Genomic DNA, 18,646 nt, shown 5'->3' on the forward strand with positions numbered 1-18,646 from the left:
AGGACAGTAGGGTCAGTGTGAGATGCCGAGCTGGTGCCCTCGCCAGCTACTCCTGCATTCTGGCAAAGTCAGAAATGACCACATCATGGTCCTGCAAGATCCTTTACACGTGGGGAATCCTGATGAAGGCAGAATGTGCTTTGAGTTTCAGCAAAAGGGATGATGCCCATTTCTTAACAATATTCAACCAAAAAGATCAAAGCATTAAAAAAAAAAAAGCAATGACAGCATGGGGTTACTTTCCTTTCTGAATAACCCTCAGTTAACAACCTAGACAATTGTAACTTTCCAGTTAAACTAAAGATTAATTCTAGTTCACTGGTGTTGATTACAAATACCTTCACAGTAACCCAGTGTGAGAGATTAAGGTGGCTTCCCATCCAGCTGGCTGGTGCCATGTGCTCCTGGAAGCTCTTTTAACTATCTCGCCATTTTTCCTCTCTGTGGGTGTTCAACCCAACAGGAAACAGGTGAGTGACAAAGGGGCGAGAGCAAGGCCACCATACTCCAACTCTTGGTTTAAGTCTGCAGAGTAGAGCCTGACTGACACAAGAGGAGAAAACGAGAGGCAGGGACGCCTTGCTTCTCCTTGGGCTCTTTCCTCCCTCTCTTCTTTTGTCTGGTCTCTGTCTATAGCTGACCGCCAGCCTTCCCAGTGGTTGGGTGACATCCCCAGGACCTATATTATGCTATTTCCACTGTCACTCTTGCTTCTGTTCCATATCAGCAGCAGAAGAAGCCTCACTCATAAGAGTATTGTGGAAAGCAGTCCTGGGTACCTTCTGGCTCATACTTGATTTGTAATCCAGGTACATGTTATGTAAATTATGTCTCACCCCCATCTTGCACTGGGAAGAATATAAATCCTGGAAATTCATAGGGCCTTAAAGTGTAAAAGGAACCCTGTCATTTTATTTGATCTACACAACCACCTTAGGAGATGGGCAGGAATTACTGTTAAGAGACAGTACGTAAGGAAGCAGGCTCTGAGAAACTGAGCCCTTGGGTCAGTGTCACGGGTATAGTAGGAAGATAGAAGGACCTTGCTGCACCTCTGAAACGAGGCATTTTGTGCCCTCTAGAGGGTTGAGATTTGTTTGCATTTTGAAAGCAGTTCTGCTCATAAATATGGTACTCACATTGGATTGAGGCCCATGGTTCCTGGCCAGATATTGCCACCATTATCCACAGGGAGTTTCCTGCTCTCTGAGCCTCAGTTTGAAATAAGGAGAGCAGAGCGGTATGTGGGTGACCTCCAGAATGTGGTGTAATCAGCCAGCTTTGCAGGTGCCTTCAGTTAAAAGTGAAACTTCCGATCAACCCACTGAGAGGATGTGCCCCCTGCAATTGTTACTCCTTCTCCTCAGATTCATTCCTTCTTTCTTCTCCCAACAGCGGAGATGATTTCACAATCCCCCTGAATGCACAAAAGCAGAGGCGGGAGAGAGTTCGGGAGCAAGGTTTCTTTGTCAGTGCTCAGTTGTCCATCTGTGATGTGCTCTGAGATCAAGGAGGATAGAATTTGCTCCTAGAATATATGAGGAGCCCCTAAAAATAATCTTATTACTTTGTGAAATGTGGTCAGTGGAAATATTCCTTTGGGTTGGCTCTTGTGTTGTAAACATTTGGGAACCATTAAAACTCCGTGTAACATGAGCAAGTTCATCTGGGCTTCTAACTTGGACTGATTTGCAGAGTTCACGTTGTAGCTTTGATGGAGAGCTTTTGACATTTGGCTGTCTGATGTTGACTATTAACCCAGAATGATGCATTTTTATAGCCCTAGTTTGTACTCTTCTAGCCTGTATAATTAAACTATCCCCATGAAGTTCAGAGAACACCAATGGCCTGTGGCACAGTGACCATGACCCAAAGCAAGCCTGTCCCCCTGCCCCTCACTGAATGCTCCAAAAGATGTATGTATTCAGTGGCACAGGCAGGCACTGAACCCCACTGTCCCCTGAAATCCCCAGACTGAACCGGGGAGTGGGGATTCTACTGAATTGTGGGTCCTTCTCCTGGGATAGAGTTGTGACCGCTCTCCTGGTACAGGTGTCAAGAGTGAAGCAGGAGTACCGGGGCTGTGCATAGGTTTTCGGGGGCCCTGCCCATTAACACAAAGGATACTCCATGTAGCCCCATACACAGTGGAAAATCTTCTATGCCACCCCCAATTACACCCCTGTGTCTTCTCCCCCTAACCTCAGTCACTCTGGTTGGTCATCTAGGACACGCGTGTCTTGCAGACTGACTAGGCAGAGCCTGCGGAAATGGGGCCTACCCACTTCTCCACAGCACTCAGAGGTCTAGAGTAGAAATCCCTGCCCCCCACCAGCACCCTGTCTCTCTAGGGCCAGCTTGAGGGCTTGACGAGCAAGAGTTGACAAGGGCCGTGTTGGCTGCTTGGCCCCCCTCCCGTAGAGGGGGTCTATGGTCAGTGTCATGCATCGGTGTTTGGTCTGTCCTCCCTTAGACCTCTTTACACTGCAGCCAGGATTTCCCTCTTCGCTTCGCTCCCCAAGCTGTGCCTCTGTGTGCTTAGGAAATGCCAAGGGGAATTATACAACTTGAACTAGTTTGCCATGCTGCTGGGACACTCGTCTGTTACTGATTTCTTCTCCTTTTTTATTAAAAGCATTTCCATGTCCCTCGCTCAGAAACCTCTGCATGCATGGGCACAATTACCAAAAAGCCAAGTCATCAGCATCCCACCTATTGAGGAATGTCAGGCTCTGGGACATGAGAACACTGATCTTGCACAACACTTGGATGAGCGGGGGACTTTCTTTGTCATGAAACAAGGATTTCTTTTCCTTTTTAAAAATTATCTTTATAGACCTGACCTTTGTAAGACAGTTCTATCTTTTAGTGTGGGGAATCCTTTGGGGTTTTACAAATAAACCTTCAATAGCATTGTTTTTACTTAAAAAAAAAAAATAAGCCCTGTGTCTCCCCCCAGCCCAACAGTGGTGTTGTTTGTGTCTGACACGCAGGTCCCTGTGAGTGACAACAGGGTGACACGTCTGCCCTGGGTGTCAGTGAGGAGGAGCGCTCTGGGGGAACTGGGACACTGTATGTTGCCTCTGTGTCCAACAGGGAGTAGAAGTGATTCAGGCAGAACCTTCTATTGGATGGAAGTTGTTTAGTAGATAAGACAGGGCTGTGTTTCCCTGTCATTTTCCTTGAATGCACCTTGAATTGTGACAGAAGGGATGAGGATGAGGACAGCAGGTGCGGGGCATGTGGAGCACATGTCCGGGCAGACAGAGAGGGTTATCAAGGAGCGGTGGTTATTTCTCAGGGTAACTGGAGCTACAGGGCCTGCTTACGTTCTCTCCTCTTGTTTCAAACTGAACTGAGGACCAGACCCAGCAGGTCAGGTATGGTTTTCCAGATTCCACACACAGGCCAAAGAAGCCGCCCTCCTGCAGAGCTCCCTGCCTTTGCCCTAAGAACTTGCCCCAATGCGGCACCATCGGCGGACTTAGCCAGCCGCCACCTTAGAACGGCACAAATGGATCTAGCCAAGCCAAAGCTCATCAGTTTGTTTTCAAGGGACCAGGACCAGAAATTAAATACGTATTTTTCTGCCCAATACTACCGCCATTTACCATCACTTTGGTGCTTCACTCTGTTCTCTGCACAGTCACTGGCCCTTTCAGTCCTTGGCCACTCTAGAGGAGTGGCCAGCCCTCTAAAGCCCAGTGGATAAGTAGACCTGACTCCATGACCCCTGTTACAAAAGCTCTTACTAGACAGACAGATAGAAAATCCTAATGCTCCCGTGCCCTCTTCCTCAAGCTACCGGGCCAGCGCCCGCAGCTTCCTGGTACCCTTTGACTCTCGCTGCACATGGCCTCACTCCCCATCTGTGTTTCTGAAGTGTCCTCCTACCCACAGCGAGCTTCTTGGAGATGTCAGCTTTCTCAGAATGACTTTAGGATGCAGAGGAAAGGTTTTCTGATTCCAGGATGATTTGAGAGCTCTGAAACTTCTTTAAAAAACAAAATTTAGACTTTCAATTTCAAAAAAACTCCTTAGGAGGCTGTTACGTGCTGATTCCTTCATTCTACACATTTTTCTTGGGCACCTACTCTAGGCCGGGCACCATGCTAGGTACTGGGTGTTCAGTGATGACCAGAGAAGACAAGGTCAGTGCCCTCATGGAACTGAGAATTAAATTGAGTAGCTATAACAAAGAAGTACAACTGTGCAATTAAAACTTGTGAAACTGCTTTGAAGAAATGCACAGAGGGCAGTGATAGAGGAAAACAGGGAAATCTTGTTGGGGGGGCCAGACCAGGTCTTGGGAGGACATGGTGTTTCAGCTGAGACCTAACGACTGAGAGGTGAGAGTGGCTGGGGGAGGGGGTAGGGGTGGGGGAAAGGAGAAGAGAGAGCAGGGGAACTGGAATCTACGGTGGGAGATGCTTGCATGATTGAGGACCCGCCCCCCCCCCAGCTGCAAGTAGAGCAGAGCAAGCAGGGGCGGGGAAGGGAGTCCCAAGATGCCATCAGGCGGGACAGCAGAGGTCAGGTCGGGTCGTGGCAGGGCGTTAGGGTCACAGCAAAGAGTGTGGGTTTTATTCAGATTCAATAAGAAACTGATTTGTGTTTTTAAAATGTGCTTCTAGCCCTGGCTGTTGTAGTTCAGTGGACTGAGCTCAGGCCTGTGAAGCAAAGGGTCACCGGTTTGATTCCCAGTCAGGGCACATGCCTGGGTTGCAGGCCAGGTCCCCAGTGGGGGGCATGCAAGAGGCAACCACACATTGATGTTTCTCTCCCTCTCTATCTCCTTCCCGTCCCCTCTCTCTAAAAATAAATAAATAAAATATTAAAAATAAAATAAAATGTGCTTCTGGCAGCTGAGGTGAAAACTGATTATAAATACAATTGTAAATAGGGAGATGAGACTGTGGGCCAGGTGAAAGGGATGAAAACCTTGACCTGAGGCAGAGGTAAAGGCAGCTGGGCTTATTCTGTCGGTGGTGGAGACGAGAGGACTTGACTTGGGGCTGTGGACTGGCAGGGGTCAGGGTGGCTCCAGGTTTCCGGCGTAAATGACAGTCTACGAGAATGACGTTTACTGAGAAGGGGAAGACAAAGTGGAACCCTTAATTCAGTAATCTTATCAAAGCAGTGATTCTTACGGTTCTAAAGGAAAAAAATGATTCGCCCGGTTGTTATTTTAATCTTTCTGAAACACAGTTTGTCAGACAACAATAACAGCTTGGCAGCCAAACAGATCATCCGCCCCCAAGGACTCACTCCAAATAGATGCTAATCAGATGTTTTGATTGACGGCAACATTATCTCAAGAGAGAGAATTAAATTCCTGAGGTTCTACCCTGAAAGAACAAGAAGCAGAATCTCTGAATTATTGGAGTCTTCATTTGAAACCCTGCCCTAAATCTGCGTTACGAGAAGCTGACAGCCTGCTCTTTCTCCTTTTTACGGAGAAATGCAGAGTAGCGTCACTTGGGAAGCAGAGGCCCGGGAGGGGCTTATTCCCAAATGGAGATAAAGTTAGGGTCATCTTCCAAACTTTGCTTCTATTAATCCTGGGGAGGGTAATGCACGTAGTTTACTTTGAAACCTAGTAACACGGTCCTAACTGAACTTTCCCAAGAAGGTGCTTCTTGAAAAATGGAAGACAAAGTGACTCTGGACATTTAGGAGGCCTTATTCTCCCCCGCCCACTAGGCATAGAGGGTGCCCCGCCCTAGTCCCACACTTGAGGGGACCGCACCTTGGACCTCCTAAATCCCGGGCCTCTCTGTGGGGTGAGGAGTTTTCCAGGCCAATAGGACATGCCCACACAACCTGTGTTTTTCCTTCCAGACTACATTTCAAGATACCGAAATCCCAGAACTCCCCATCCAAAGAGGGGGCAAGGGCTCGGTTCTCCTCATACAGCCCTGTTCTCTGGCACAAAACTCTAAGGAGTTGGACCTGGACTTCCAGGTTGTCAAGGACAAGGGCGGAACCTATTTTAACCGTTCACGGTGTGACTGGAATGTGTACGCACAGAGTCTGTGGGCCCCCACGTGCCCTGGGCCCAGCCGTGTGGGGCAGACCCGGTTACTGTACCACAGCACGTCAGTGCAGGGAGGATTGGTTACCTGGGCTGTGACGGGCAAGCTTGAGGGCAGATCCTGGCCTTTCTAAAATAAGGCTTGTGAGGGGAGTCCATACAAAATAACGCGTCCTGCTAGAAGGTCTCACGGTCGGAGTCGAGCCTGGGCCTCAACACCTACAGCCTGGGCCTTGTCTGCACTGTCAGTGTAGAGAATTTTTATGAGTTTATTCGAACCAAACTGACAACGTGCCAGGGAGCAAGATCTCACAACGCCCCAGAGAATGACAACTTTGCACTTTGTTATATACAATGGAAATTAAGGAAGGATGTAAGGGCGATTGCATGAAGATGGGGGAAAGCAAGGTACAGGATAGTTAAGATTATGAGCTTCCTTGAGAGCAGTCACACTTCAGAAAGGTCTGAAAAAGAGGACCACTCTGACATTTCAAAGGTATATTAACCTAGATGCATGAGAGCCATGGATGGGGCTTGCTTAAACCTTGTTGTAAGCCTGGAGTGTGACTGCCCAGTGAGAAATTCAGGGTCAGATCACCCTGTGGGATTACTTTCTGTTGCATGTATTACAGAGCCCCTTTTTTCATCCACAGCACTTAACCCCAAAACCAGAACCAAATAAGGCAACGATACCCTCGGCCCAGCTCCTCCCTGGCTGTCTTGGGAGCAGGAGGCACCTGAACAGAGGGGAGCCATTAGTTGCTGTCCTAAGTGTTTGCCCCCCAAGGAGTAAACATCAGTGGGGCAGCTGGTCATTTCCCTGGGCTCTGATAGGAGGGGAGACGGCCTGGTTCTACCACCCAGGGTAACCATTGCCTTAAAGTCCTGCAGAACCTCAGTAAACAACACCCCTCTTCCCCCCACTCTGTTTTTGGTCTCCTCTCCTTTCTTTACACCCACCCCTCCTTGCCTTTTCTCCCTCCCCCCCCATCATCTGCAGTGAACCGCTCCCCTTCCCGCTGCAGCGGGTTGAACCGCTCCGAGTCTCCCAACCGAGAGCGCAGCGACTTTGGAGGGAGCAACACCCAGCTGTGCAGTAGCAACAACAACCTCTACACGCCTGACTACTCAGTTCACATCCTGAGCGACGTGCAGTTTGTGAAGGTAACTCCCACAGGTGGACCGTCCCTCGATCCTGCTGGCAGAGTTGGCTGGGGAAGAGGGACAGGATGTGCATCCCATTCCTCCATGATCCAAGATAATGTGACGATGAGGTTAAACCTCAGAAAGCCAGACCCATGATTCTTCTCCTGGCTTCACTTCCAGCCCTGCAGCCCTCTCACTGCAGACCTTCCCCAGAGGTGGAGGTAGGATGAAAGAAGGGAAATTCTACTGTGCTAATAACTCTTACTGGTTTGTAGTACTGGGCACGTGATTTGTAGGAAGAGAAGTGGAAAGTCACAGTAGGAGTTAGTGGTTCGAATATTTACCGAATGCCTGCTGTGTGCGCGGCCCTGCCCAGGTGAGTTACTGAGGCGAACAAGACAGCAAGCTCCCGTGTTTCTGTACCTTCCATGCCAACAGGGGAAAGATAATAAATAAGTCATCACATAGATAAAACCTAGGCAATTTCAGGTAGTGATAACAGTTATGAAGGAAATAAACAGGGTGGTGGGATGAACAGTGAGGCTACTTTAGAAATGGTCATCAGAGCAGGCGAGAAAGGGACATTTTTGCTGAGACCTGAAATGGGAGGTTGGGAGAATGTTCAAGATAGAAATGACAGACAGAAAGAGCTTGGTGGCTCGGGAATCTGGGCACAAATGCAGCGGCTGGTGTGAGATGAGACTGGAGCATTAGCAGCAAAGTCCCCTGGCATCTTTTTGGCCAGAGTAAGGCAATTGGATTCTGTTTGAACTGGGAGTTTTTTGTTAGGTTTGTTTCTCAGGTCTTTCTATTTGTCTTAGTCTATTTGGGCTGCTACATCAAATTACCATAGGCTGGGTGGCTTGAACAACTTACTCCTCACAGTTCTGGGGGCTTGAAGTCCAAGTTCTAGGTGCCAGCAGAGCTGGTGTCTGGTGAGAGCCTCTTCCTGTTGCAAATGGAGAACTCTGGAATGAGTGGTTCGATAGAAGGGAATTTGACCGTTCAAGCCCTTGTTTTAACATAGGGCTTTATGTTGGTGTTGTTTTTCTCTTGTTTTGTTTTTTTAATGTAAGTTAAGGTGATGCCGCCAGGGGTGTCCAACCTTTTGGCATCTCTGGGCCACACTGGAAGAAGAAGAGTTCTCTTGGGCCACACATGAAATACCTTGAGACACATAATCACACAAAAATCTCATACTATTTTAAATAAATTCACTTAATTTTGTGTTGGGCTACATTCACAGCCATCTGGGAATCATGCAGCCCAGGGGCTGCGGGCTGGGCACCCCTGCCTTGGACTAAAATTAAAAATCCCCTCCTCCTGACTTAATGGACCCGTGAGGACCATTATGTAGGCTGCTCTCTTATTGACCTCTCCTACCCACCCCCCTTTTCTTTAACATGAAGAGAGTTTTGGGGGAAGCTTTAGGGAAGTCTATACAAAAGGGGTGTTTTCATTGGCTGAAGCCCCTGTGACTGGCTGAGTGAAGTTCTAGAACTGTTTAAGTCCAGGAGTAAACCGACTTCACACTAAGTTACCAAATTAGATAGAAAGGTGTACCTTGTGATTATCTGGGAAAGATATGACAGCTGTGATTAGTAGTAGTTAATAAGTTGTGAAGGTACCAAAGAGTCCTTATGCCTTTTTTTAAAAAACATGTTCTGTAAATATCATTATCACACTAAGAATATTTGGCATAGTCTTGCTGTGTCACTGTGACCAAGATGCCGCATCACCATCTGGTGGCAGAATCGCTAAATTGCAGCATCGTGTTTTCAGGGATGCGAGCCATGAAATGATAGGAGACATCACGCTGGTTAAAAGGCGAACTTCTGGGTGTGTTGGCTACTAAGTCGGCATATCCCTGAGTAATACCAGGTGCTTTGCTGGGCTTACCGAGCGTCACTTAGGAGATTTTCCTGTCCTTTAAGCCAGGAGAGTCCGAAAGACTCCAAAGAAAGCTTCACCTTCAGAAAACCTGTGGGCACATTTAAAACACTGGGTTTTGATAATGACCTTGGTTCAGCTCTGTGCCAGCTTTTTGTCAGTCCTCCAGATTCTTATATAGCCCAAAACTACAAAGTAGCTATTGCCTTTTCCCCTGAAGGACTGTGAAAGGCCACTTAAGTGGACATGAGAAAAACAGCCTAATGCAGGCAGCTACATTTGCAGCATACAGAGTAAGAATGAAGAAGACCCTTTAAACTAAAATATCCAGATTACAGGGGACCATCATTAGACTCTGGAGTTTCCCCTGTGAGAGCTTGGAGTTAGTTGCACATTCTCCATTCACCGTGGCTCCAAAGAGTGAATAGCGGTCCCCCAGGCAAAACCCATACCACGGGAGCTCGTGCGCTGGCTACGATCTGAGGGCCTACCTCTCCCAGACCTCAGGCAAGTTCCTCAAACTCCTGGACTCCATTTTCTTACTCGTAATATGGGGAGTACAAAACCTTGCCTGCCCACCCCGTTCAGTCATGACCAGCAAAGGCGATTACACGTGCCCGTGTGCCCTGTAAGCCATAATGCACTGTGTGAATGAAGGTCCCATCCTCATCTACCAACCTCTGCCTGCAAAAACAAGCCCTTCTGGGTGACGCTGGCACTAGAGCTTTCACCGGCAGCTGAAACCTAATTTCTAGTTCCACCTCTTTAGGGTATTGATAGTAAGTACTTCGAGTAAGATTGCATATGAATTCCAAAAATAAATAAATAGTCCAATTGTGTTTTAAGTTAAAAATTGAATAGAGATTGTAGACCAAGTTGGTGAAAAAGCTATCAGGAATGAGTTTGCTACTGAAAGTAAATAGTAAATTTATCTTTGAGCTTCCTGGTCAAAAAAGGGGGGAGGAGGAAACAGCGGATCTTTGGGTTCTTATCCAATATAAGGGAGTGAATAATCACCCAGAGAAAGGAACTTCTTTCTGGCAGTAATTTCTTTAAGGATATATCAGATGTGACCCCTATATTAACTATGGAAGGCATCAAAAAATACATATTCACTTCATGTGTGGTTTTGCCAGTTTATGGCGGTTTCCTATTTCAGCCTTTTATGCAAACTGAGGGTCCCATTCTTTGGGTCCCCACTGACTGATCCTTGGGAAGAGGGCCCTTGGCAACTAAGCCCGTGTTTTAAACGTCTCCCTGGACAACCGCCCTGCCAGCTGAAGATGCCCTCTGTCCTCTGCAGGGTCTCAGGGGAAGACTTAGCTCCTCCAGGTACAGTTTAAGAGACCGGAGCCAATAAAAATGACACTGGTGGCAAACAAGCAAAGGGTCCCTTCACTGCCTTCACTCCCTGGCTTGGTAGGGTTTGGGTGAGACCCCCAGGTCACGGGCCCCGGCCAGAGTCCTGGGTTCCAAAGCACCCTGGTGGGGCTGCGTCTTAGCTTGGGCAGGCAGGCCACTCCTAGGGAGGGCTCGGCCCGGCTCCTCCTGAGCGTCCGCCCCCTCTGCCTCTTCCACCCAGATCACACGGCAGCAGTACCAGAATGCACTCACCGCCTGCCACATGGACAGCTCACCCCAGTCCCCGGACATGGAGGCCTTTGCTGATGGAGACTCCACCAAGGCGCCCACGATCCGGGGCACGCCCCAGACCCCCAAGGATGACCCTGCCGTCACCCTCCTGAACAACAGGAACAGCCTGCCGTGTAAGTCAGTTGGGCCGATGGGCTGGGCTGCCTTGGGGTGAGGGCAGCCCTGCCTTCCTCCTCATAGCTGTCCAGAGCAGCCATCTTGTCCCCATGGAGCCCCGGGCCTTCTCCAAAGCAGAGGGGTGACACTCGCTGTGCTCCTCAGGCAGCCACTCAGATGGGCTGAGAAGCCCCGGCGAGGTCGTGTACCTGAGGATGGAGGAGATGACCTTCACCCAGGAGGATGTGACAGACTTCGAGGAGCACAGCACGCAGCGGCTCTCTCTGTCTCCTGCAGTGGTTCCCGCAAGAGCAGGTCAGGGAGGGTAACAGGGCTCGGAGGAGCACGGAGGTCATTGCCATCAGGCACTGGGTGAGGGGACCCTGGGACCCTGGCCCCTGTGTAATAGGTCCTGGCTGTTTACACCACCAGGGAAAGAAACTATCATCTACTAAGCAACTACTATCCATCCTAATTCATTCTCCTGGGAAGTCAGTGTGTAGGACAGTTAAGAGTGAGGCTTCCACCTGGGTTCAAAGCCTGGCTCCTTCACTTAGGAGCGAGGCAATTTTAGGTAAGTTACTGTAGCCGAAGGTTCAGTTTCTTTGTCTAAATGGGTAAGTTTCTTTACTTTAAAAAAATACAAATCATGGTAACTAGCTCATAAAGTAACTTTGAGCATAGAGATAACATAGAGAGAGAGGGCACATCCCAGTGCTTGGTACCATGCTCTTTAAATATTACACAGTTATTGTCAGACCTGCTTTAGAGATCAAGACATGGAAGTCAGCCACCACTCATTGCCAGGGCCCTTCCCTTCCTCTGAGCCCCAGAGACCAGAAGTAACCTTGGGACTTGTCCTGAAGTCTGAAATCATGTCACCTCCCTCCAAGACACTGGATGCCCCTGACTTGACATGGTGTTGCTCCAAGCTCCCAGCCTCCCAACAGTCCTGAGATCCCTCTGTTCTTGCCCAAAATATACTCCCCCAAGCTTTCAGCAGCCCTTGGTACCCACTCCCCAGGTTTGCAGTTACCCCATCTGACCTTTGTTTGAGATCTGCCCTGGGCCATAGTCTGAGGCCCCTCAAGTTCAGAGCAATGACCTGACAAGTGCTGGTAGATTTTCAAAGTCAGGGAGACAACACGTGTCAAATTGTAGCTAATGCAGCAAATCTGGGACATATGTAATCACTGGCCTAGGACCCAAATTTAGAACAACTGATGTTCTTCTCCCACACACACTGAATTTAGTAGCTAAAATATGTAGCAAGAAATTGTATCAAAGGAATGAGAGTGGAGGAGATGGGGTAGTCTTCGGAGATTATCTAATCCATCCTCCTCTGTGACACAGAAGGACCCTGAGACCTGGAGAAGGGAAATGGCCCGACCGTATACTGCATTAGAGGAGGCTCAGCCCCCCGCTCAGGGTACAGTGCAGTGTCCACCACACCACTTTGTCTCCGGTTTAGGCTCTTCCCACGTTGGCTGTAGGAGCCTGGGCCCCTTCCTGGCTGAGATTTCTGACTTCTCACTGGGTTCAGTGGGAGAAAGCCTGACATGCACTTTATTGTTATTGAGCCCTGCGATTTTCCAGTGTCTGTTCAAACAGAGAAAGGAAACATCCCCACTTGTCCTCCTATGTGCTTTCTGTGTGGCAAAGATGCGGAGTAGAGAACATCTTGTTCTCTTCTTTCCTCTGCCAAACAGTGTTTGAATATTTGATTCTGATTCCTGTTCTGTCTCTTCGTTCCTTTTGTGGCACTAAAGTGCCCCTTCTTCCTAGGCATCCCTTCCTTGTTAGGACCCCTGCTGACTTAACTCTGGTTTTGAACTTTCACCTGCTAAGAAACATCAACCAGAATCATTCCACTTAGATCCCTGGATGTATAGGTTGGAAAAACCTGTGTCCTTTCTTCTAACCTCTCAGCATCAGATAGTGAATGTTGCAATATCCTCCTGGATACAGAGACCAGCCCTTGCAGTAGCGACTTGGAGGAAACCGTGGGCAAGAAGCTGCTGAGAACCTTGAGTGAGTAGTTCTTCACCAAGCCGAAAGCTACCCACCAGCTGGTTAGTAGAGAAAGCATGTTAGGATCTTACTCATGGAGGAGAAACCATTGGCTCCCTTTGGGACCCCTAATGAGGTTTGGTCATGGAAATCCATCGTAGGGCTTCAGCTGGTATCTCACCCTTGATAATTTGGGGATCTGTCCTATTCAAATGATGGTTATCTAACACAGAGAGAGATCTGCAAACCGTGTCCCCAGGCCCACCCTGATCACCCCCCACCTGTTCTTGTAAATACTTAATTGGGTCATAGACAGACCCATTTGTTATTTACGGCCACAATGGCAGAGTTCAGTTATTGCAAAATGGACCATAAGGCCTGCAAAAACGGTCTGCTTTTTGCAGATAGTAAAAAACCAGTATTTACTATCTGGTCCTTTAAAGACATTTATGTCCAGGAGACTGATTAGAAAGGAGAGCAAAATCTACCAAGGAAGGAAGTCGATGGCAGAAGAAAGGTAAAAAATGTTCTTTCTAAAAACAACAGAGCTGGGAATAGATTGCCCTTTTACCCCACCCGCCCAATGCAGGCAGAGCTTCAGAGCTAGAGAATGTAGGTCCCTGGGGGTGGTGTCCAGCTACACCCACCACCGTGGCTCATGCGTGGGACAGCAAAGGGGGGAGGCCAGTCCTCTGTCAGAGGCTAGGCGGTCGGTCCTGCTGAGGATGGGAAAGGCAGGATCCCAGGCATGACGTGGGCCTTCCTCAGTTCTCTCCAGGAAAGTTCCATGCCATTGGCACTGGCCTGGGGTTGTGGCTTTTTAGAGCTGTCATCTCAGGTGGAAGGTGCATCCTCATCCTTCAGGGTGTACATATTCTGATATCAGCACCAGGCAGGACACAATGCAGATTCCTTCCTGCCAGACTATCTCCATTTCTGCTCCTGTTTTGAGGAGGACAGTATGGATGTCCTCCCAGTCTTACAGATCGATCCTCACAAACTGTGTTTTTCAGGTGGTCGAAAAGGGAAGCGGTCACCTGATGGAGAGAGAGCCTCTGAGGAGAACTCCAATTTAACACCTTTGATCACATGACAGGGGCAGACATCGTTCGCTGAGTGCGTGAGATTCCAGAGCTTTGGGGGAGAACCCACCGGCCCATCATCTGCTTCTCCCAAGGCCTCCCACAGGTGACAGAGCGCACTGCTCCCCTTACCACCTCTTCACCCCTACATGTCAGGTTGGCAGACTTTCCCTCGTTGCCTCCAGTTTGACTCAGAGGCTTGCTGTGGCCAGAACGGAAGGAGGTGGCTCCAGGGGGGAACATGTTAGAAATGGTCTTGTCCACGGCACAGTCTGGACTGGAGAAGACATGACCCCAAGCTGACATTGCCACTTGGGGACCTTTGATGCCCTTTTTGTTCTTGAGATCCCCTGATGTCATATTTCATGCTTAGCTTAGCTCACAGGTGCCACTGAGAGACAGGCACAGAGGAGGCTGAAGTAGCAGGTATGCAAGTTAGTTCAGAACTAATGCACCAAGGATTCCTCCAGAACTTGAAGGCAGCGGGATCAGCCGTGTTGGCATGTAAGGTAACAGCACAGAAAACGGTGGGTGGTTGGTTTCCTGTTAGATGAGGGTTCCGGCAGTCCTGAGGAGTATGTCTCGGCTGGAACGGAAAGAATGTAAGGTGGAACCTCAAGTCACTAATTTTCCCAGGGACACATCTGCTTTGGCTTCCCCTCACTAGTTACCAATCCATCAATAAATCTGCCCTGGGAGAGGAGGGACAGGGAGCAGAGACACCCAGTTGGGAGCCAGAGATGGAACTTCAGGTTTTAAAAATAGAAGTAGAATATATATGGAAAAATTCTAGGCTGTTGAAGCAAGTTCAGCCATGACAAACCAAAGAGTGCCAGGTCAGCCAAGAAGGATGCGAGGTCTCATGGGACTTCAGTGTGCGTTACACAGGAACAGTGAAGAGTCTCCTCTTTTCCATCCATTCCCCCCACCCCTACCCCTTAATACATCCCAGCAGGTCAGCCATGTGCGCTTTAATCCAAGAACATGTTAGATCTCTGGTTCTCCTCCTGGATGTGGGAGCAGATGCAATTCAAAGCGTCACCATCAGATGGCAGGATGACCGCACATACCTACTTGAGTAAACAAGTTCTACTCAGGACTCAAAGCCAGCCTTAGGGAAAATGTGGATGTGAAGGTTGTCTTTGGGACATCTGTGTCCCTTTCTGATCTAGGTCCCTGATCCAGGGCTACCTGTTGAATCTCCAGAACATTCCCTAACTTTTCCTTGGGGGAGACCGCCAGACTTACCTCCCCTTCCTCCACAATCCGGACATTCCCATGTGCTCACCCATTCCATCCATAATCACATGGGTTGAATAATCATATAATAATTCCTCTGGGTTATTTGCATCTCAAAAGAAAATGCTTACCCACAGGAACCTTTAACTCAGGGGTTCTTAACTTGGGGTCCATCACCCCAAGGGGTCCACTGTTGGACTTCAGAGGGTCCATGAAATTTTTAACATTAGGAATTTAGTGTATGTGTTCTTATGCGTGTTTTCAGGAGGGCTAAAGCTTTCATAAGTTTCTCAAAGCCCACAAAGGGTTAAAAACCACTATTTTAACTGAAAGGGGAACTTTCAGCCCAGGGTTTCTGCAGTACAGAGTGAAGTGAACACTGGAAGTTTGAGACAGATTCTTAGTCGTAAGTGGTCTTCGCAAGTGTCCTTGAATCAGTGGGGAAAGCTGGCACCCATCAAGAAGTGGTCCTCGGAAATTCTGGGCACAGCCTAGGCTGTGCACAACCTACACCCCACATAGCCTCATCCCCCTCTTCTCCGCCGAACCTGAACCCAAGCAGCTCTGGCAGCCAGGAACATGTGGAAGTAGACTCTCCAGCTGGGGGTACCTTCTCCAGCAGTGTATTATTGACTTCACATCCCTTGCCTGGCCCTGCCTGAGGCTCAGCAGTGCATGACTTCTCGTAGACAGCTACCACCCACCTCCAACACCTAATCTCGCCTGGTAGGAACAGGCCTTGTCAAGCCTTCTCCCCCCACCCCCGTGCTGACTGCCTCAGGCCCAAACCAGCAAACTGTAAATTTCAAGCAAGAAATGTCATCATGCATTCTTGGTGCCCAGGTGGCCACTGACCCCAGGGGGCCTCTCTGGCCAGTCTTCCCTCCATTCCCACGCAGGCCACTGCTGTCGCACTACATCCAGCCCTTTGCAGAATCCCTAAGGAGCCTGTCACCACTCCCTTCCCTGTCCCCCAACTGCACCACCCCACATTTTCTTCAGGTTAAAAAAGTTTTAAAAAAAAAAAGAGGATTGTAATTTTAAAGTAAAGCATCTATGAAGGCTTCATGAATTGTAAATAATTTTTAAATAAAATGAAAATGCTTTTCCTGAAATGTGACTGTTTTCCTTGCCCCTGAATCTCAGAGTTCTGGAGTAGTTTCATTTGAGATGCAGGTTGGATGGAGCTGACAGGTGAGGATCTCACCTGGGGTTCACCTGCCTGAAGAGGCTTGTTTTGAAGACCAGGTATGAGATTAAGGTTACAGCAAAGTGCTGGTGCTCTACTTTGGGAAGCCAGATGGGTAAGATTTTGCAGGAGCAAATGCCAGAAATGGAAAGTAAAACCCAAATGAGAAGCCAGAGTGTGAAGGAGGGCAAGAAAGAAGCACTAAGACAATTACCTGTTGAACCCATGTGATGCATGACACACTGGTAGGCACCTTTCAAGTTCAAGGTCTTGGGGGCTGGATCCAGCCAACCCCTTGAGATCACATGCTAGTCACAATGGCTTGCTTTTGCAGACTATTTGGAGAGAAGCCACAGTGGCGCGACTCCAACAGTTTCCCACCAAAGGCTGGGGAAAGGAACAGGGGAGTAAGCCAGGCTAACTGGTCAGTTTTAAACCAATGCAGCAGGGAGGGAACAGCCAGACCAGTGGGAGGGTGTGTTAGGTAACATTTAACATCTTTGTTGTGGAAGGCAGGCTGGAATTTGACACCTGCGGCCAATCTCAAACCAGCACTCAGGACGATTAGCGTCCTGTACCAGGACAATTTAAGATTCTTCCCAGGAGCTTCCATAGAAGCTGTTAACTTCATTAACAGTAAAAAATAAGCAACAGTAACAACTATTTTGCTGAGGGCTCTAGGTGCCAAGTCTTGTGCTGAGTATACATTCGCTCATCTCTCTCAAAAACTACCCTGTGAAGGCCTTAGTCTGTTTTGTTTTAGTTGCAAAGTGGGCTCTGAGCGTTTAGGTGACTTGCGCAAGGTCACACAGCCAGGAAGTGGTAGGGCCTGGAGGTGTGCCCTCCTCGAGAGCAGGCATTTGTGAAGTAATCCTCTCTCCAAAGTTCACAGGACACAGCTGCATGTGGAAGGCCCTGAAAATCCTGCAGCAAAGAGACCTACCATGACTTAACAAGCCCAGTGGTTCCCAAACTTACCAAGACCGCTTTTTTCACGGGAACACACTGACCAAAATGTGTGTAAGAATAGAATGAAGGCCGAACTCCCATTGAGATTAAGGCTTTTTCTTTTCTTTTTTTTTTAAAGATTTTATTTATTTATCTTTAAAGGGGAAGGGAAGGAGAGAGAGAGAGAGAGAGAAATATCAATGTATGGTTGCCCCTCATGAGTCCCCTGCTGGGAACTGGCCTGCAACCCAGGCATGTGCCCTGACTGGGAATCGAACCGCAATTGTGTGGTTCGCAGGCCCATGCTCAATCCACTGAGCTACGCCAGTCAGGGCTAAGGCTTTTTCTTAAGCACTAAAAACATTTTAGTATGTTGGTAGAGGCACTTTGGTTTAAAGAAATGTTTTTTAACCATTTTTTATTTAGCTACTCCCCCTCCACAAAGAGAAACTAAATACCAATAGATAAGATTTTGTCCAATAGGACTGCATTGGAGGGCCACAAACCATTTTAATAGCTTACTTTTTTTGCCCCCTGGCAGGTAATATCATCCTCGCTGACAGCTTTAAACCCTGGTTTAAAACTATGCTTTGGGAGTAGAAGATTGGCAGGTGAAATCATTTTCCTCCCATTCTGCCTGTCCTCCCATTCTGCCTGTCCTCCCTTATTAACGACAAGCATCGTTCAGCAGGAAGGAGAACAAACACTGACAGAAAAGAAATGGAAGATAACAAGGAGTTAAGAGTGAGGTCAAGTCATCACTTTTTTAAAAACTTGCTTAAAAATTTATTGGGATGACACTGGTTAATAAAACTATATAGGTTTCAGATGTACAATTCTATATTATCTGTATGTTGTACGTTCACCAAAGTCTCCATCACCATTTACATTTCATCACTTTAAATCCGTTCTCCTCACCAGCCCAATCACACACTTGCAGTGTTCTCTGAAGTACCCAGTGGGATGGTGAGGGATTTGGAAACCGTATCCCGGGTAGGAACACTGAAAAATGGGGGAAAGGAGGAGTTTCACATAGAGAGGCAAAAACTAGATATAACTGCTACTTCAAATATTTAAAAGGTCATCGACTAGAAGTGCCAGTGGATTTAATGTCTGTGGTTTAAAGGAATGGAGGAAGGAGACCAGGGAAGTAAAACAAACAGATCAAATTCTGGACCAAGTAAACAACCTCTTTAATTAAGGTGCTCCATCCATAGAATGGGGATGCTTCACCAAGTGTTAAAAGAACCCACCACCACCAGCCCCGTCCCGGGTTGAAAATGGTAAGTCAGGGACAGCATGGAAGAGATTACGGCACTTGGGGAGAAAGGCTGTAGTTGACTTTGAAGACCCAATTAC

At 48.2% G+C, this 18,646-nt stretch overlaps 1 protein-coding gene across 2 annotated transcripts in view; it reads left to right on the top strand.

Annotated features, from left to right (window-relative positions):
• Positions 1-15,178, top strand: part of CNNM1 (cyclin and CBS domain divalent metal cation transport mediator 1) — a 48,060-nt gene extending 32,882 nt beyond the window's left edge. For both annotated transcript variants that reach the window (XM_037138990.2, XM_037138989.2), the window contains 5 exons: positions 7,035-7,198; positions 10,653-10,836; positions 10,985-11,134; positions 12,749-12,850; positions 13,843-15,178. In XM_037138990.2, the coding sequence (XP_036994885.2) occupies positions 7,035-7,198; positions 10,653-10,836; positions 10,985-11,134; positions 12,749-12,850; positions 13,843-13,922 (680 nt within the window). In that variant the 3' untranslated portion in view covers positions 13,923-15,178. The remainder of the gene's footprint in view (positions 1-7,034; positions 7,199-10,652; positions 10,837-10,984; positions 11,135-12,748; positions 12,851-13,842) is intronic.
• The last annotated feature ends 3,468 nt before the right edge of the window (positions 15,179-18,646 follow it).

This window comes from Artibeus jamaicensis, unplaced genomic scaffold (genome assembly GCF_021234435.1).
Source record: "Artibeus jamaicensis isolate MK-2021 breed Jamaican fruit bat unplaced genomic scaffold, CSHL_Jam_final contig_252, whole genome shotgun sequence".
Lineage (NCBI taxonomy): Eukaryota > Metazoa > Chordata > Mammalia > Chiroptera > Phyllostomidae > Artibeus > Artibeus jamaicensis.